The sequence below is a fragment of the Megalobrama amblycephala genome, linkage group LG19 (assembly GCF_018812025.1).
Source record: "Megalobrama amblycephala isolate DHTTF-2021 linkage group LG19, ASM1881202v1, whole genome shotgun sequence".
NCBI lineage: Eukaryota > Metazoa > Chordata > Actinopteri > Cypriniformes > Xenocyprididae > Megalobrama > Megalobrama amblycephala.
Genome location: NC_063062.1, coordinates 4,319,518 through 4,340,760, shown reverse-complemented (window position 1 = coordinate 4,340,760; position 21,243 = coordinate 4,319,518). Strand labels below are relative to the sequence as shown.

At 39.4% G+C, this 21,243-nt stretch overlaps 1 protein-coding gene across 5 annotated transcripts in view; it reads left to right on the top strand.

Moving 5' to 3' along the window:
- The window catches only part of LOC125253906 (trichohyalin-like), a 119,410-nt gene extending 100,592 nt beyond the window's left edge, over positions 1-18,818 (top strand). Inside the window, exons 10-12 of one of the 5 annotated variants that reach the window (XR_007181566.1) lie at positions 6,698-7,147; positions 13,480-13,659; positions 18,764-18,818. Coding sequence is in view for 4 of the 5 variants with exons in the window: in XM_048168161.1 (XP_048024118.1) it covers positions 6,698-7,111 (414 nt within the window). In the remaining variant the exon portion in view is untranslated. Of the gene's footprint in view, positions 1-6,697; positions 7,148-13,479; positions 14,638-18,763 lie in introns of those variants that run through there. The other 4 variants (XM_048168161.1, XM_048168159.1, XM_048168160.1 and 1 more) reach the window with 4 other exon arrangements.
- The last annotated feature ends 2,425 nt before the right edge of the window (positions 18,819-21,243 follow it).

Below are 21,243 nucleotides of genomic sequence, written 5' to 3'. Positions count from 1 at the left end.
AAGCGCGCACTTGTGTTTGTTTCGTTAACTGAGTGATTGCGTCATTAGCCTACATTGCCTGATGTCTGAAAATAATAAATGCTCACCAAAATTATTTTATATGACAAATAAAGCATTATAGCTCATTTATATTTTTTTAATAATTCACTTTAATTTAAATTTTAAAACAAAGATAAATTGTATGCTAATTTTTATTATTATTATTATTATTATTATTGTGGTCGGCATATCGCGGGCCGCATTTACATTTGTGCCGGGCCGCAGGTTGAGAACCACTGCTCCACACCCATCCAAACGCTTACTGCGCGTGAAGTGTCGCGTCGCGCACTGTCGCGCATGACTCGTTGTCATGGCAACTGAATCACGGAGGAAAACTTTAAATATCTCGCCTTCGCTTTAATTTCGGACCATCTCCAAAAAGACATAAAACACTAAACAAATGATTTTGACATGCGTTTATCAAAGTAGCAAATCCAGATTTTTAATCCCTTACACACAATTACTGCTGTTGAAATACGAAATGGAGGCGGGTCCGGATTGAATTCCCTCCGGGTCCGGATCCGGACCGGAGTCCGGACTTTGAGAAGTGCTGTACTATGTGTTTGTAATACTGTGTGTATGATGTGCGTATGATGACGACTGGAAAATATGAGTGAATGAGATGAAACGTTATTGAGAGGTGACAGAAGTGTTTTTATATATCCAGAAATAACCAGCGTGTGAGCATTCCTGCTTCTCATTATGAATCAGAGGATCGGGTCTGCGTAAAAAGGGAGCAGCCAGCCGATCAATTCCCCTGCACGTCACGAAAAAAAAAACCTCCCTGCATCCCAATGTGTAAACTATCCACCCTAAATAGTATTGAATATTACTAATGTCACATATTTATGATGGATAGGAACACTCCCTGCATCCCAATGTGTAAACCAGGGCTCTTCAATAATTATTTTTATTAATTATTAGGCTTAAATGAAAATATCACAGTGAGACTTGGTAAGGTAAAACCATACATGAATACTCTCTACACACCTTCACAAAGAAATGAATTATATATTCCCCTACCAACCTAATATATATGTTGCAATATAAATGGCTATAACATAGTTTTCAATATAAATATTCCACATTCCCACAAACCATGTGTGTTAGTGTGGTGATTTTGGGATTTAAAAGTCTTGTCTTCATTCATGGCATGTTTCTCCTGTGTTCTTCATCAGTCTCGTTGGGAATATTGAGGCTGTTTCATCCGATTTAAAACTAGTGTAATCATCGGGTGATTTGTAGTTTGTAACCGAGAGGTGTGTGTCGAATTGAAACACTTCTCACTTGATGTCGCTAGATGCTAGATATGAATAAATCCGGTAACAAGGAAAATATCATACCAACTGGGTGTGTTAACACCGACCAAGATTAAATATGACCTGATCCAATAATGTACTGTCCTTGTTGATCTGAAATCATTCCAGATGCAGTGAAGTGTTCTTTTGTGATTTGTTATCTCTGCATCTCTACCCCTATGGTTAAAACTGAAGTGGTAGACCTGGCCAACTCAAGTTTTCCTAAGTCTCTTATGATTTTCAGTATGTTTCCTGTAGAAAGACTATTTCTGTATGTAATCTCCTCAATCTCTTAATCTCTGTGTTTAGTCTTGTCATATAATACATTCTAGATTTGTCCTTTGTACAAAGATAACCGCAGCTAACCACCATCTCTCGGCTCCCAGTGATCCAAGTCCTTATCCTTTTGAGTTGTTTATTTTCCCCCAGAGTCCCCAATGTAATGTAACCAAAAAAGCAAAGCAATATAAATATAGTGGACCACAAGCAGACATCGCATTAAAAAAACTATAAATGCAAAACATCAATTCTGGGCCAATCAACAGTAAAGTTGTTCTTCATCAATACTACCGAATAGGGTTGTCACGATACCATAAAAATGTCTTACGATACTATACCAGCTGAAGTATCACGATACCAAGTAGTATCGCGATACCATGCAGTATACAAAATGAACCAAACTTTCATAAAAACATGAAAACAGACCAGATTTTTATCTGAATACTTCATTAATGAGAATGAATAACAGGCTTTTATTACCATTCAAATGAATCAATGTAAACAAAATTCATCTTAGCACTGCACAGAAGCTGTATGAACTGACACTACGATGTAGCATTTATGCATTTACACTTCAATTACAATTGCATAAATAATGTTATGATATTAATGTTTCAAATATAAAAATTTGAATATAGAAATAAAAATGTTGGTGGAAAAAAATGATAGAATAGACCTACTTTTAGATGGTAAAAAATGATAGAATAGACCTACGTTTAGATGGGAGACTAAAGTCGCCAGTAGGTGGCAGCAAGTGTTAATGATTAAGTCAATGAATCATTCAACCGATTCGTTCAAAACGGCTGATTCATTCAGGAACGAAGCAAATGACTGTCTTAATGAATGGATTAGTGAGTCAGTGACTCACACAATTTGTTCATAAACAGATTCATTTAGAAACGAAACAAAAACAGCGCTCTTGCTCGTGTCACGAACTATCAGGAGCATTTTTGCCAGCCTATCTTGAAATATCTAACCCTGACTGGAGAGCAGTATGTATATTAAAACATATAATACATTTATAATTATAAAATCACGATTGATATGATTGATAAGAACCGAGTGCAAACCCGCTATAACTTACTGATGAATGGAATTGCATTTGTCTGAATCGTGTTCGCAAAGATGTTTCTAGAAACAAACTATTTAATCTTTTCCAGAAGTGGCCAAATGAGCAACGGAAAAACTGTGAGAATTCATTCTTATATAAAGATTTTATGATGTTAATTAAGTGAATTTCAGACCCTTTCTCCAGATAAAATGCACTGCGAATAACAACGTGCAAGTGCAACTTTATCTCATTGCAAAATTAACTGAAGCATCAGGAAACAATAAGGCGCTAATTCTACAGAGCATTTACTACACAGGGCACAGCAGACAGTTAACGGCAGTCTCTTGTAATGCAGGGCTCTCAAGTTTTGGAGACAGGCAAGAGTGACATCCCCCCCCCCCCCCCCCATAAAAAAAAAAAAAAAAAAAAAACTTTCGCCACCTTCTCTGGGCCAGCATCCTGTAACCTGCCCTCAGGGTGAATGAGATGATGTTTATTAGTTGTCTTTTACCTGACACCTTTGAAAGACAGATGCAATGATTAATGCATCCACAGTGTTTCCCACAGGATTTTGTGAGACTGTAGTGGGTGGACATCGGTTCCTCTAGGGGGGCCTGGGGGCATGCACCCCCGGAGGAAAATTTCGTACATTTTAAATTTAAATGCATGAATCTAGTGCATTCTAAGAGCAAAATTAAGTGACTAGATCAATGAAGAAATTTGTTCTCTTGTAAACAATTTTGTGCTCTAAAAGTAATTTATTTATTGCTGATGGTTGGGCACATTAGTCATGTACACAACATATAGTAGGCTAAATGAGAGTTCGTAAGTGGTCAAACATGTAGAGTACACATTTAAACCATTAAAAATATGTAGCAAAAGAGGTTACCTTTGTTGAATTAATTTATTAGTGGGAGCCTGTGTCTGTATTTGTGGAACTAATGGTCACTCTTTGATTTGTTAACCAATCCAGAATGCACTAAACACACCACTTCATTATAGATAAAAATAACAAATGAATAAAAATATATAATCATAAGCTGACCAATAATTCTTGGAAGAAAAAAAAAAAGCTATGGAATGGCTTCAGATGACTTTGAATATAGGCAAGGCAAGGCAATTTATTTGTATAGCACATTTCATACACAATGGTAATTCAAAATAAAATTATTAAAACTATTTGGAGAGAGAGATGTTTAATGTAACAAAATGTCAGTCATCGTGTGATAGCAAAATATAACTAGGCCTAGACTACTTGTTCTGAGCAGGTGTCAATGAACAGGCTGTAAAACTGTTGGCTAAGTTCAGACACATGAAAAACTGATGCTGATTATCTGATTATCTAACAGTAGTCAAGTTGTCATTATTTCTGTCAAACAAGTTGTGAATTTGTTGTAACATTAAAACAGGAGATCATGACTTACTCTGTGCTCAAAGTGATGCTCAGAGCTCCAGTGTTTTCCTCTGTGGGTGAACGAGGATGATGGTGAACAATTCCAAGATATGCTTTTTTTTTCATTGGTTGTTGCGTTAAATCTTACCCAGATACAATAGTGCTATTTTCTGATTGGCTATAGTGTAGCCTCTTTCTTTTTTTTGATTGGCTGATAAGTGGCAGGTTCGAGACGCGCTTTATTCCTTCCCGGTTCCAGAGAGAGCGGCGCGGCCAGATACATTTTGGGCGCTGCGGCATATTAAATATATGATAAATAGTTTTTCTGCGTGAGAAATACAATGTGTGGCGGGAGTGCGTGACAAAAGACCGAAATGAGTGACTGTCACGCTCAATGCGTGACACTTGAGAGCCCTGGTAATGTTTTTGCAGGCACACATGTTCAATTGAAGTGTACCTGCCGCACATACAACATTCCTTACGGTACTGACGATACTACCGTTTAAAAAATACAATGGCATCGCCAGTATTTTGAAGCTTTAGTATCGCGATACTACCGTAGTACCGGTACACCGTGCAACCCTACTACCGAATAGCCTGTAAAAGCGATTTTTGAGAAACCACTAAAAATCACTAAAACAAACACACCCCTGCATAAAAGGATACCTTGATAGCTCCGCCCTAAAAAATGCACAAACATGCTATGCAACACAGGCACCTCCCCCCTAATGAGTGGACACGCCCCTCACTGCTGATTGGCTACAAGTGTGTTTTGGTGCTCGGGTTGATCCACTTTCAACAGCTTTTCTCAGAAATCACTTACTGCACTTTTAATTAGCATAGATGAGTAAAGTGTGTTATATAATGTAGCAGACCTATCACCTTAAAGTTCACACAAAAATGGAAATTATCACATGATTTACTCACTCTCAAACCATCGGTGTATATGACTATCTTCTTTCGGACTAACACAATTGGAGATATATTTCAGCCAGTATATTTTTAAATATATCTCTGATTGTGTTCATGTGAAAGAAGATAGTCATATACACCTAGGATGGCTTGATGGTGAGTAAATCATAATTTTCATTTTTGGGTGAACTAACCCTTTAAACCCCTGGTTTCACAGCCAAGGTTTAAGCCTAGTCCCAGACTAAAATGCATCTTTGAGCTGAAAGCAACTTGCATTGGCATATCTTAAAATACGTCAATGCCATTGTTTTGTCTCAAGATGCACACCAGCAATGTTTTTTTTTTTTTTCATAAAAAACACTTAAATGCCCTAATAAGGCCTAATCCTGGCTTAATCTAAGCCCTGTGTGTGAAACCGGGTCAAAGTGTTTTAAGCCTGATATCAAATGCAGGATCAATTATATACTTAATGAATCATGAAAATAGGGCATGTCAATTGTCAAAGCAGAGAAAAGTATATAAACCACCCTAAAAAAAGTGCACTATACTGAAACTGTGAAAATGTCTTAGGCCTACCTAGTAGTCAACATCTCTCTTCTGTAATTCACAACATTGCTGCCATAATATCAAGAGTTATTCACATGTAGCAATCCGCTGATCGTAAAACTGCTGATCTTCATTAAGCATTTTGAAGAGCAATGTTTTATCCTCAACGAACTCCAACAGTAGTCGCGCTATGAAGCAACTGGAATCGTATGTCCTTCTGGGACTGCAACTATTTCCCGTTTTTAAAAGAGGCATGCTTTCAGGTGAGATCGGTGGGGATGTCTGCATAAATCCTCAAAGTAGAGCTTTCGTATTTTGTCTCATGTTGTCTGGCCGAGTTTAGCGCTTTTCCTTCTCCTGGAATTAATGAAAAAGCACAACCAGTGGGTGAGGAGGTCCAACTTCCTGTATTTTTAGCTCAAATATTGATGTGTTCTTTCCAATTTGGGAGGTTTTTCAAAACTTCCTGAACCGTGATGACACAAACCTTAAATCCCTAGATTTGCTCTTCGTTTTCTCATCAAGTCGATCCAGAAGTGTTGCGTTTTGCTCTTTCATAGTTTTGATAGTTATTTCGGCCACAGCCATCACAGCAATGTTATCGTCCGTGAGTGTCTCTTTCTATCTGGATCATGGAGACATCAAATCTTTCCCTACACCATCGTGACTAACTAGCTAGCTATACTGATGCTCGTTGCTGGCAGGGCATGTACTGTTTTGTTACTCATCTTGCTATATCAGTGAGACTGTAAATAAGCACCACTTTAACGCTTATGAAAATGATTTAGATTTATGCAGCTCTGCTGACACTCCTCTTAACTTTACATTGCCAAACCGGAAGAGCCAATAAATACTTTTTTTTTTTTTTTAAAAAGAATGCTTAAGTGTACTTCTTTCTCTCAAGCATATCCAACAACATACAGTTGAGAAAAAACATAGTTCAAAGGCATGAAAACTTTAGACCGCAGCAGAAGTGTAATTAATAGATATATTCTTTATAAACATATGAATGAAATGCTTGCTAAAAGTGTCCAAAAATTAAGTGGGTTACAGATTTACTGTATTTTCTAAGGTACTGTAGCTACTTTACATTTAGCGTAGTTACGTAAGGGTTGTATTGGCCTGATGCCTGTTTCTGTTTCCCACCCCTCCACCCTTTTTTCTCTCTGTGATTTTTAGAAGTGCTTTCTTGAGGAGACGGTAAGGCGTGAGTGTGAAGAGAGGGAAGAGCTGACAGCAGCGCTGACACTAGCCAAAGAACAACTCAAACACACCACCCAAAATCCACAGGACACCCACACACACACCCGGCTCTCCAGATCGACACTTATGAACTCAGACCTCCCCGTCCCCAGACTCAATCCCAGCCTTTCCCTTCCTCAGACACGTAACCACGGGACCTCATCCAGTCAGAGCAGCAGACAGCGTTTGTCTGAGTGGCGTCCTGCTAGTGTGGGAAGAAGTACGGCTTCTTGGCATGGATCATCAATGCCCGCCCCCACCCTACCCAAAATCAGCAAAGGTCGAGTTGCATCAGTGAACAACTTGAGCAAAAGCATTGTCACGGTGAGAAGCAGACAGGACAAACTCTGATTCTCCCTAAAAAAAGACCTCTAGATTGTGTGCTCAGTAAGTGTCACATCTGTTCATGTTTTGATATTTTTCTTTTTTTTGTATATTGTCATAATTATGGTTCCTGTCTAGTGTCATGTGACTCGTGTGGTCATCTCGAGACTAAGGTAATTACGAACTCGCCGTTTAGCTGTCATGTTTGCATTGTGCCTGGTCTAGCTGCTGTTGGTGAATTCTGTTCAGGTAAAGTTCTGTTTACTTGTATTTGTTTAATATTTCAATAAACTGCATTTTGGTTATCATCTCAACTCAACTCAATGTCACAGATTAGCATGGTCCAGATTTTGATTGGCAGTCTCTTAGAACAGTGTTTCTCAACCGGTGGGTAAATCCCCCATAATCGCCCACTCCCCCACCCCCAGGATTGAGAGGCCAATCAAATTAAAGAAGGCGGGGCTTACCGTTCACAGAAGACAAGTGCAAATTCCAATGCTACGCTTAGTTTTAGCAGTGAAAGAGTGCATGGTAAAATGTAAGTAGCTAAACGTTTAATATTTGACGACTGTTTTACAATAGTAATGTTCATGTAATTACCGCTAATAATACCTGGTGACACAAAATACTCAACTTTTTTATGAAAGTTCAGTATTGAATTGAAAATATGCTATTATTTACATGATTCATGTAGTTCAGAACTGAATGTGGCAAGACAAGAAACGTTTTGCGTGTTTTACATATTGGACATACGAGTAAGAGTGAATTTGTGTGTATTTCAAAATAAAATATTAAATTGATTACTTCATAACTACAATAGACCTGGAACTTTTATCATTCTTGTGTCTATTTTTCCCCTTAAATCCCTTTTATTCCTTTAATTATTTAATTCCTTATAAAAAACAATAACCCCCCCATAATTGTAAATGTTTTACTGATGCAAGACTTTTATTTTGAAAGTCGTGTGTGAAAGCTGTTCTGTCCTCTGTAAAATGTGCTGTGCAAACGTCAAACGTTTGGATTGTACCACTTTATAAAAAAAAAATCAACATCTGAAAGCAAAAGCGGATTTGCTTTCGTATTCCTAACACACGCCTTCTCTCCACAACATGACGATAACACTACAGTTCAACCTGAAACCTCGCCTTCTTTCTTTGCGTAGGCCTTTGGGCAGGAATTATGCTAATATTTCACATAATGATATGGACGTTTGCTTCGTAACTTTGCAGATCATATACATGCATGGATACAGATACATTACACATTGAAGGAAAAAGAAAACATTAAAAAGCATACTACCCCTTTAAGGAAATGTATGAAGTGCACCTCTTGGCACATTCACTGAATTTGTATGTTATAGATTGCTGCAGTCGTAACAAGGGCAAACACCGAAGCCCTCAGTCAGCTTGGACCGGTTCAAAGCACGTACACGCGGATTCTCAAACATATTTGAACCACCCAAACACAAGTAATGTGCTGCACCACCCTTTGAACGCTCTTTTCCACACTCAAATATTCCCCTGAAATGGAACACTTGCCCACATCCTCCCACACGGATACACACACACACACACACACACACACACACACACACACACACACACACACTCCTATTCCTCTCCCTGGAGTAATTATTGTGGCTTTTATCTCATGTCAATGGCTTTGATTTGTTTCTTCCAATGCCTTTCCCTTTGTTCTATGCCTCTTTCCATTTCACATCTGAAAAATTACTTAGTGAAAGTATGTGTATCAAACAAACTGAAAAGTGGCCCAACTTGAAAGACTTGTACTGCCCTTTACTTTAACTTTAACTTTTTCATTCATCAAAACAGCACAATTGTTTGATTATGAGAAATGTCACCTTGTTAGAATGATTTCTGATGGATCATGTGACACTGAAGACTGGAGTAATGATGCTGAAAATTCAGCTTTGATCACTGGATATAAATTACATTTTAAATCTAGAAAACAAAGTTCTAAGAAGAACTTTGATGTTGGCTTGGGAAAGCCTCGATGGGCAGCATGAGTCAAAAGAGGCGACGCACATGTCTGTTCTGTGTTCTGGAAGTGGCTCCGCCACAAATAAATATTTAAAGAAAGAAAGGACTTTAGCGGTTTAAAGCCTCGTTTACACTGCACGTGTCTGCGGCGCGTTACGGCTCCAGCAAGGTTTTATTCCGTCCTCTGCGCGGTGTCAACTCACACCAGAAGCATTTGCAGCCGACGCTGATTCAGAAAACATTAATTTACTAATAAACAGTTAAAATGTCTCCTTGCTGTTTTTTGTCACATTCATAATCATTACTTTATCCGGTTCTTTATGGGATGCTTTATGCATGCGCTTAAGTGCTATATAGTCTATATCAGTGAATCTCAACCTTTTTTGAGTAATGGACCCCCGTCATATTTGGAACCATCCTCAAGTACCCCAGAATAAAATTGGCTCATTGGTATCATTAATGGGTTATTTCACCCAAAAATGAAAATTCTGTAATTTATTACTCAGCCTCATGCCGTTCCACACCCGTAAGACCTTCGTTCATCCTCGGAACACAAATTAAGATATTTTAGTTGAAATCCAATGGCTCCGTGAGGCCTCCATAGGGAGCAATGACATTTCCTCTCTCAAGATCCATAAAGGTACTAAAAACATATTTAAATCAGTTCATGTGAGTACAGTGGTTCAATATTAATATTATAAAGCGACGAGAATATTTTTGGTGCGCCGAAAAAAACAAAATAACGACTTATTTAGTGATGGCCGATTTCAAAACACTGCTTCAGGAAGCTTCAGAGCATTATGAATCAGTGTATCGAATCATGATTCGGATCGCGTGTCAAACTGCCAAACTTCTGAAATCACATGACTTTGGCGCTCCGAACAGCTGATTCGACATACTGATTCATAATGCTCTGAAGCTTCCTGAAGCAGTGTTTTGAAATCGGCCATCACTTTATAAGTCGTTATTTTGTTTTTTTTGGCACACCAAAAATATTCTCGTCGCTTTATAATATTAATATTGAACCACTGAACTCACAAGAAATGATTTAAATATGTTTTAGTACCTTTATGGATCTTGAGAGAGGAAATGTCATTGCTCCCTATGCAGGCCTCACGGAGCCATCGGATTTCAAGTAAAATATCTTAATTTGTGTTCCGAAGATGAACGAAGGTCTTACGGGTGTGGAACGGCATGAGGGTGAGTAATAAATGACAGAATTTTCATTTTTGGGTGAACTAACCCTTTAATGTCTTTGTGACGACCGAATGCTATCAAGTATAATTTACTACTACGTTAGTTGGCTTGTCCTATATATAGTCAGTTATGTTATACATATATTATCTTCTTTTATGGGAACATGTCAAATGTCAAAATATACAAAAATTCTTATTCAAATATTTTATAAGGACCCCCTGGCATTCTGTCAAGGACCACTAGGGGTCCATGGACCCCTGGTTGAGAAACACTGGTCTATATTATGTAAACGCTCATTATTATTGTTTATTCTCTCCAGTATTTAAGAAATTATATTAATTTAAAAGTGGAAAAATTAAATAAATTTTTTCATAAAACGGCTATTTATATATATTCTATAGGTTATACAAAAAAGACAAAATAAATTAAAAAACGTGTTGATTTTTCACGCGTATTTAACGTGTGAAATACGCGTTAAATGCACGTGAAATACACGTATTTAACGTGTTGTTGACGTGTTAAAATTCACTTGTTTTGGCCCTTTTGGCCTTCCATTCGTATCAGCTCCGGTAGCCGCGTCGCAGCTGTATCGCGCCGCAGACGCATGCAGTGTAAACGAGGCTTAATGCGCAAATCTTTGCTCAGATGCCACACATCATGAACACAGTAACACAGTTATACACTTAAGCATTCAAACAAAGAAGCTCTTTGATGCGTTCTTGTGCTCTCTTGAATGAGATTCGCCATGTATTTTGGACATGATGAAGCGAGAATGGACGAGCTTCGGAACGCAAGCTTTATTAGAGACGCGAGCCTTCTCTGTGTCACTCAGAAACACATCCAAAATCTAAATGCACCTCTTTAATGCGTTCTTGTGTTATAATCTTGTCGAACTGCTGTAATGTTTTATTTAAAAAGGTTAAAAACCCATGTAGCTAAATGGTGAAAATAGGGAGGACAAAAACGAAAGTAAGGGCTCGTCTAGAGCAGGGATAAACTTACCCATACAAGGTGTAAGACGTGCAAAGCTTTTTCCCATTATCGCAACCATTTTAGAAATATGATGTTTCAGTCGTATTTAATCACTTTTCACTAATTTCCATCGCTCCATGCATCTCATGTGCTCTGAGAGCAGCAGCCCCGCGGGCGCTGCCTGAGTTTACAAGAGACTAGCGAGTTTGTTTCTATTTATCACACCAAACATCTTTTAAGCTCTAAAAGTATCTCATGTTTTCAGTTGATTGTATATTAATACATTCGCTAGAATGGTTCAAATTGGCAAGTTTTAAAACACGTACAAATGAGGAACTGACAAAACCGAAAGTGAATGCATGAGCGAATGATTTCTCATGTTGGAGCGCCCCGGAACCGCTCCTCTGGAGGCGCATTTCATGAAATCAATGCAATTCAATGGGGAAAAAATGCACTTTGATAAATTCGTCCGGTCTCTGGGTCTTTAGATCCATCAGTAAACACAATGAGCTTATCTGTATAATATGGCTTTATGTATCTTTCTGCTATTCTTCCTGTGTTTGTTTGTTTGTTTGCATTCCCTTTTAATTTGTTGTTGTATATTTCAGTCAATTAATGGATCTATAAATAACCATGGAGGAATATCTGGATACGGGACTGTAGGACTATATTTTATGTTGCACAGGCCAAGGCTTTCTGCTTTAGCATTCCCCACCCATCCAAAACTTAAACAGTTGCTTTCATTGTGTTCCCAACATTCCTCTAAGATAGCTTTAGTTGGGTGAGAACAATAGTGTCCCTGAAGATTAACCCAGTATGTTAACATTATTTTTGTTCTTCTTATCCTTAATGGTTGTTCCCCCATTTTCACTTGTATAGCAGCCACTGGAGATGTCTTAAATGATTTTCCAGGCAAGCGTGGCCGCGCTTTCCACACGTTTTTAGACGCGATATGTGAACGGCCCCTTACTATATTTTTATCAAAATAAATGCATCCTTGAAAAACATTCAGTTTTAAACAGAACAAATATTTGGTACAATAATACATTTTATTATATTGAATTATTATCAACATTTTTTGTGTTGGATGGCATTTAATCGTTCCTTTTTTATCAGCTGCGGTTTGTGTGAAGTATTTGGGGTGTGTATAATTTACATCCGTATCATTTTTGGACATGATTGTTAATTCCATCCTGGTCATCATAAGTTCAAGTTCACATGGTCTCTTCCAAATAAACTCTTGATCTTTGAAGCAGAGACTTTTATTCTTCCCTTACAAAAACAAATTGTATTGAAGTGTGCTATTAGTATACTTCTTTTAAACTAAAAAATAAGAAAGTAAACTTTCAGTCTACTTTTTATGTACTTCTCAGAAACATGCATAAAATTACACTTTAATATACTTCACTGATATTATATACTGATAGAAAAGTCTAAGCATATTTGTCTAACATTGATAGTATACTTAATACATAAAGTATACCTAAAAATATACTTGAGATATACTTAATAAAATGAATCTGAAGTATTCTTATTTTCTGTAAGGGATGGCTGAGCTGGGTGGCCTGTGTGCGATCCTCCTCCACACTTCCTGCTAATGCAACCTCTTAACCTTTTCCTCACACTGAAGTGAGGGGAAGTCTTTAAATAAGTGCCAACCAAAGTAAATTATACAAATACAATAAACAAACCAGAGGAATTTGTGTTCTGTATTAATATCAGTCTCATAAAACGGAAGGCAGGAAGTCCAGGAAAGAACATTTTTGTATGCTTTCATCTTCTCATTAGTCATCGATTAAGTGTGGGTTGAGAGGGAAGTGGACAGTCACGAGTGCATATATTAAATTATGGAATGTTCTGGCACTATTTCTTGACATACAGTAAAGCAGCAGGAAACTGTCATCTTCCGGAATGCCGGAGGGCAGTGTAAAATGTGAGTGAAAACAGAGTGCACGTTCATTGTGTGGGTGGATCTCTGTTGATATTCAAAATAAATGGGTTTCTTATGCCTCATAGTTTATAAAAATGGTGACTATTTCTTGTAATTGCAACTTTATACCTAACAATGTGTCTTTATATCTCACAATTGTGACTTTGTGAATTATCTCATAAATGTTACTATAGTTTTGGCTTTATCTCATAATTATCACTTCAAATAGCAACATTGTTTCTCAGTTTTACTTTATTTATTCTTTGTCTCACAATTATCTGGTTTATTTTTACTAGGTGGAAACGAGCATCTATTATTAGTGCTGACAAAGTCACATCGATTACGAGGTCCAGGGCGTTACCCTGCCGTTGGCCCAAGATGCGGGAATAGGCTTCAGCATCCCTGCGACCCAACATAGGACAAGCGGCTTGAAGTACGGACGAACGGATGGATGGATGGATGGATGGATGAACATGGTAAAGGCATTGTTTCATAACACCTCTGCCTCCATCTGCTGGTCTAGTGAAATCATTACAGTTACTGTATGTAAAACTGTAAAACTCTCAGTATGGCATTTCGAATTTAACTTAGTTTATCTTAATCAACCTTTGACATTTTAATTCCCTAACAGCCTTAGTGTGACAAGAACCGAGAAAAGTATTTTACTAAGCATACTTGAACATACTTAAATGAAAGTAAACATATTTCCAAATTGTACAAAATAATATTTCAACATATTAGCTCACATGATAGATACTCATCTGTGAAATTTAAACAACAAAGTTTGTGACTCAGGGATCCAAATAATTTACAAATGCTCCCATATTTTGTGAAAAATATGATCCATCTTAGGGTGTATTAGACATGTAAGATATTCCAGTGGTATCAGTTCCATTAACACTTTTTGCCATTCGTTCACAGAAGGGGGTTTATCAGTGTTCCCAATGCAAAAGAAAGTTTTTCTGTGCTAAAGTCATGCTAAAGTCTGCTAAAATCACAAGGCCTTGGTCTGAAGCGCATGGCGCAGGTGCACTTAGGGCATGTCCACTGAATCAACTTTTGCTAGTATAATGATGGAAAAAACTGCCGCGCCAGGCACATGGTCCAAAAAGGTTGTACCTAGTCTCTTAATGCGTCATGAACATACATCAGAGTGTCATCTCCCATTTCCTTTAAAAGCCAGGTGTGCTTGCGCCATGGTGGATTCGCTATTTACATGTATAGACAATATGGACATCCTCAACCTGATGAGTCAGTTTTAAATACGTGTGTATTTGCACGATTCCAGCCAATTCCATTTGTCATTACTTCAAATAGGTAATTCTGACTATCCATTATGGGCATTTATATATTAAAGGTGCCCAAGAACGTTCTTTCACAAGATGTAATATAAGTCTAAGGTGTCTCCTGAATGTGTCTGTGAAGTTTCAGCTCAAAATACCCCATAGATTTTTTTAAATTCATTTTTTAAACTGCCTATTTTGGGGCATCATTAACAATGCACTGATTTACACTCGGCGCCGCTCCCTTAAATCGCGTGCTCCCTGCCACACCAGCTGTAGACTATATTACAGCGCATTTACAAAGTTCACACAGCTAATATAACCCTCAAATGGATCTTTACAAGATGTTCGTCATGCATGCTTCGAATTATGTGAGTAAAGTATTTATTTGGATGTTAAAGTTTTATTCTGAGTGAATTTGAGGCCGTGGCTAACGGCTATTGCTACACTGTTGGAGAGATTTATAAAGAATGAAGTTGTGTTTATAAATTATATATACAGACTGCAAGTGTTTAAAAAATGAAAATAGCGACGGCTCTTGTCTCCGTGAATACAGTAAGAAACGATGGTAACTTTAACCTCATTTAACTGTACATTAGCAACATGCTAACGAAACATTTAGAAAGACAATTTACAAATATCAGTAAAAATATCATGCTATCATGGATTATGTCAGTTATTATTGCTCCATCTGCCATTTTTCGCTGTTGTTCTTGCTTACCTAGTCTGATGATTCGGCAGTCTGCAGCTCCAGATGTTAACTGGCTGCCCTTGTCTAATGCCTTTTATAATGTTGGGAACATCATGGGCTGTTACGTAACAGTCGGTGTTATGTTGAGATTCGCCTGTTCTTCGGAGGTCGTTTAAACAAATGAGATTTATATAAGAAGGAGGAAACAATGGGGTTTGAGACTCACTGTATGTCTTTTCCATGTACTGAACTCTTGTTATTTAACTATGCCGAGGTAAATTCAATTTTTGAATCAAGGGCACCTTTAAAGGGGTGGCTCATTATGATTTCACTTTTAGTTAGTGTGTAATGTTGCTGTTTGAACATAAACAACATCTGCAAAGTTACGACGCTCAAAGTTCAAAGAGACTTCAAAGGGAGATATTTTGAACATAAAAGGTGCGAGGTAACATTAGTCAGAGCTGCTAAGTGCTAACACAAGCTCCTGAAACGCCACCCCCTTTTGAGAGCAGAAGCTTGTTTGCAATTAAAGAGACACACACACAAATGGAGCGTTCTTGCTCACCCTCAAAAAGTGACAAATTTGACAAGCTATGATAAATGATCTGTGGGGTATTTTGAGCTAAAACTTCACATACACACTCTGGGGACACCAAAGACTGACTTTACATCTTGTAAAAGTGGCATTATACCATCCCTTTAATGAACACATTAATAATCTTTCATATTGTAATCCTTTTAATTTTAATATTTGGCATGTTTGTGTGCTGCTGCACATCCCTGTGTGTGTAAGAAGCAGAGTGTACGCTCGTTGTGCACCCGCCTATAGGTGCATATTACTAACGCACCCTTTAAATAACAAACAAGTTAGTTGCGTCAAAATAGCAACACGCCAACAACGCCTGAACCTCGTTTTCAGACCAGCACACCCATGGGCAAACAGATGGGCACGAGTGCATTTGCTATTTAAACGTGGTGCTGGATGTGAAAATGATACCTGCGTCAGGCTGAAACTAGCAAAAAACACTTGTGTCACGTCTGCCGTCGCATTGCACCAGGTGTGTGATAGGGCCCATAATACTGAAAATCTTCTATTAGCCACAGAAGTTAAATTATCACTAGACATGTCCAGTAACATTGTCAAGGGGTCCATAGCTTTTGAATTTGACTGATAAAATGGACAAATATGATTTTCCCATTGAAGGAACTTTAATGCTTAGTTTTTCCCCCAGTGTTTTAACTAAACTCATCAAAAACAATAAATAAATAAACATTCTCTTACATTTAACTGCTTTTATCTCTAGCTAATTTTGTAACATGTAAATATTTGTATGAGCATAAAAAGATTCAACAACGGAGACAAAAACTGATGAACATAAATTGAATAATGATTCCCTGAATAAAGGGGTTTCGATATGAAAAGTAACAGTCAGAATCTGGTTTGGATGATCAGCCGTCGTTCTGTCTCCCTGTAGCGCTGTCTTACATTATGCACATTGCAGTTTATTGCTCTGCAGTCCTCATGCCTCCTGCAGCAGGTCTATGGCATGTTCAGTAGGTGATCAGGGACCCTGGACATCTTTCTCCTGGTGTTTTAAAGTCGGTAGAAGGGTCTCTTTAATGTCCTAAGTTATTGTAACTTTGACCTTAATTATCTACCACCTGTAAAGTTTCTTAAAGGTAGGGTAAGCAATTTTAGAGAAGCTAGCAATAGCAAGCTAGCTTTGAAAGTCATTTTAGAGCTAGTAATGGAAGCTTGAGCCATTGATAGCAGACTAATGCAGTTATTAATGCAGTTATTAGAGAGAGAGATTAAGCATGTGTGAATTACCTGTATCTGTGCGTCTCTCAACAGTGTTCGGCAGCAGCGCCTTTACTTATAGCAAAACTGTAAGTTTATCTGCTCCAAGAACAGCACCGTTATTACCTCACTAGTGAGAAATGTCATGTAGCTTTTAAGTTGTGTTACGATCTCCCCTCTTTAAGTCTAGGGCTGTGGTCGCCAAAACTGGCCCGTCAGCAATAATATCTGGCCCGTGCCCGCAGCCAGATTATTTTGATAGCGGCTGGTTCTAAAATAGATCTGTCATGACAGCAACAGTTACTCACAATCACTTCGTCTTTAGTGATTTTGCCTTTATTTTGAGATCAATTGAAAGCTTTTAATTTGAAAAGTTCTGAAAGAAATTGAAAAGAGTCTGTTGATCACTAGACAAACCTCTAAAATAGCTGTCATGTGTAGTGAACAATTAAAACGTTTGCTTATAGCGCGGTGCCTTCACGTGTTGGTACACGTGAACATTAAGAAAGCAAATTCAGCGTCCTTTTTATCAAAAAGATTGACAAGACAATCAGCAAAAAAAATGTCTTGATCATGGATGCAGAAGAGCTGGGGGTGCATATGATTATACTCCTAAAACAACAGAGTAAACAGGAGCAGGCTACATGAATAGAGTTAAAGTTAGATGAAATTCAGTAACTATGTTCAAAATACATTTTGACTATTACAAAGGCTGCTCACTTAATGTGAAAACTGACTGTAACACAGTTCACATGTACGGGAAGGAGGCGGGAACCAGCTCTCTGTCCCACCTGATTTATACTCGCTCCAGCACCACCGCCTCGGGCAGCCACTCGCGGTCTTCACACTCCCAACACTCTGACAGCATGTCCCTCCTTCCTCCCGGGTTTCGGCAACACATGTAACACAGTTTGTATGTACGGGAAGAAGGAGGCAGGAACCGGCGAATGTTCAAACCATACTTTAATATAAATGTGACGAGCAGGGCGGGCGAGAGCCGTGATGTAATGAGTAATGGGCATCACCTGGAGGAGCTCCGGAGGCATAAAAGGAGGAGCGACGACAGTGAAGGACGAGAGAGGACCAGGCCTGGACTTTATTTTATGTTTTATTATGTTTGTGTGGCCGGCAGATGTCCGTGAGGGTCTGCCGGCATTACTTTCATTTTGTATTTATTTATTTTGAATTAAAGTTTTGTTGAACGCCGGTTCCCGCCTCCTCCTTCACGTATCTACAAACTGTGTTACATTGGTGCCGAAACCCGGGAGGAAGGAGGGACACGCTGTCGGAGAGCCCTTGCTGCTGAGGGGAATCGCGGTGCTGCGGAGTTCGGGCAGCGCGGGAGTGTGAAGACCGCGAGAGGCTGCCCGAGGCGGTGGTGCTGGAGCATAGTGACAGGTGGGACGAAGAGCTCGGTGTCGTGCCCCTGGGACGAGGTGGGGTGGCTGCCGTCCAAGAGGGAGCGGAGGAGTTGCCGCCGTTCACCGTGGGCCGGAGCCTGCTGCCGTCTGCCATGAAGGGGAGGAGCAGGGAACGGGAGACTCGCTGCCGGCTGCCCTCAGTCGGAGGAGCCATCTCCGGCCGCCAGGGGGCGGAGGAGGTTCAAGCCGTCCACGCAGTGTCCAGTACCATCGCATGGCCCCGTGAGGAAGAGCCTCTCGGCTGGCTGAGGACTGAGTGGCAGTGTGTCTGTGAACCGGACCAAGACATTTTTTTTTCTCTCTTTTTCCTCTCTCCCCTCTCTCGTTCTGTCGCTCCCCTTGCTTCCGTCTCCTTTCTCTCGTCTCGTCTGTCCTTACCCCCAGGTGCTGCGGCCGCCGAGGGGAGTAGAGCGCAGTCTTGGGAGTACCCCCTGGCCTGCGAGGGGCGATGGGGGTATGTGACGAGCAGGGCGGACAAGAGCCGTGAGGGAACGGTGTGAGGCCGGTGACGCAAGTGATAATGAGCATCACCTGCGAGACGCGCCGGCCTTGAGTCTCTCACGGAGGAGCTCCGGAGGCATAAAAGGAGGAGCGACGACAGTAAAGGACGAGAGAGGACCAGGCCTGGACTTTATTTTATGTTTTATTATGTTTGTGTGGCCGGCAGACGTCCGTGAGGGTCTGCCGGCATTACTTTCGTTTTGTATTTATTTATTTTGAATTAAAGTTTTGTTGAATGTTTGGCGGTTCCCGCCTCCTTCTTCCCGTATCTACGAACTGTGTTACAATAAAATAAACAAAGAACAAAATGAAAGTAAAGACCCTCATGGACGACTGCCGGCCACACAAACATAATAAAACATAAAGTAAAGTCCAGGCCTGGTCCTTGCTCGTCTTTAACTGTCGTCGTTCCCCTTTTATGCTTGATATGTCTGATTACAACAACTCTAGCTTCCTTGAGAATGATTTCAGTTTTTCAACCATGTCCGCTAAGGATTTGCCTCTCTCCTGTAGCTGCAGATTAAGCTGGTTTAGGTGGCCAAATGTTTCTGCTAAAAATGCAACATTAGACATGAATTTTTCATCTTCCAGGAGGGCAAGGTGATCAGCTGCTGCCCTAATCTTGCTTAATTTAAGAAACGCCTTGATCTCATCCAGAAGCACACAGAAACTGCCCAACGCGTTTCCTTTGCTTAACCAGCACACATCATTGTGTATCAGCAAGTCATCGTGAGTGGCCTCTTCTGACTCAGCCACAAGTTGTCAGAAAAGACGATGCTGTGCACTTGATGTTCCCCTGACGAAATTAATGACTCGCATCACTTTATCCATTAACTTCCTTTAGCTCACGGCTGAGCCTGGTGCAAAGGCCACTCTGGTGGATGAGACAATGCATTCCATGTATTTGGGGGGCGATCTCCTTCACTCCGCCTCCCAGACCTCTGTGATTTCCCACCATAGCAGGAGCCCCGTCTGTCATGATTAGGTTAACCTTATCAAATGTCAATGAATGTAGCCTAAACAACTCTTACACTTTCATAAATATATTGTCCCCAGTTGTGTGCCCTTCTAATGGAATAAGAGAAAGCAGCTCTTTTCCATCAAAGTATCTAACATAGACGCACATCTGGGCTACATCTGTGTTGTCAGTGCTTTCAGGGCTAGGGAATATTAGTTGTCCTGAAGGAGACCACTTATCATAACTTCCTACACAGCATCGAACAGCGGATTTGTGCACCGGATAGCAGACCTCGCAGATGGGGTAACTGTTTCACAGAGGCAATATTAGCTTTCATTGACTTTTCATCGACTTGTCCCTGTGCCAGTGCATTGATGAAATTAAAAATTGGATGTGCCTAAACTTCCTTCAGTTAAACAAAGATAAAACTGAAGTCATTGCATTTGGAAACAAAGATGAAGTTCTCAAAGTGAACACGTACCTTCACTCTAGGGGTCAAACAACTAAAAATCAAGTCAGGAATCTTGGTGTGATTTTGGAGTCAGACCTGAGTTTCAGTAGCCATGTAAAGACAGTAATTAAATCAGCATATTATTATCTCAAAAATATTGCAAGAATTAGATGCTTTGTCTCCAGTCAAGACTTAGAGAAACTTGTTCATGCTTTCATCACCAGCAGGGTGGATTATTATAATGGGGTCCTCACTGGTCTTCCCAAAAAGACCATAATACAGCTTCAGCCCGTACAGAACGCTGCTGCCAGGATTCTGAGCAGAACCAGAAAATATGAACACATCACACCAGTCCTCAGGTTCTTGCACTGGCTTCCAGTTGCATTTAGAATTGATTTTAAAGTACTATTACTTGTTTATAAATCACTCAATGGCCTAGGACCTCAATACATTGCAGATATGCTCATAGAATATAAACCTAACAGATCACTCAGATCATCAGGATCAAGTCACTTAGAAATACCCAGGATTCACTCAAAGCAAGGAGAGTCTGCTTTTAGCTGTTACGCCAGCCGCTGCTGGAACCAGCTTCCAGAAGAGATCAGGTGTGCTCCAACAGTAGCCACATTCAAATCCATACTCACAACATATCTTTTTATCTATGCATTTGCAGATTGAGCACTGTGCTATGTCCGAACTGTTTGCATTTAATTTTATATGTATTATCTTTTTATTCTTTTAATCACTTTTCCTGTTTTTATTTCATTTTTAATGTATTTTATATCTTTTATGTATCATCTTGTTATTTTTGACTTTTAATGCATTTTAAATATTGCTGTCTGGTTGAAAGAGCTGGGAGAATTAGGAAGAAAGCATTTGTGATTAGGTTAAAATTTGGTAAATTTGGATAAGGGGACAAACCATGGGGAAATTTGAGCTGTGGTGCATAGATAA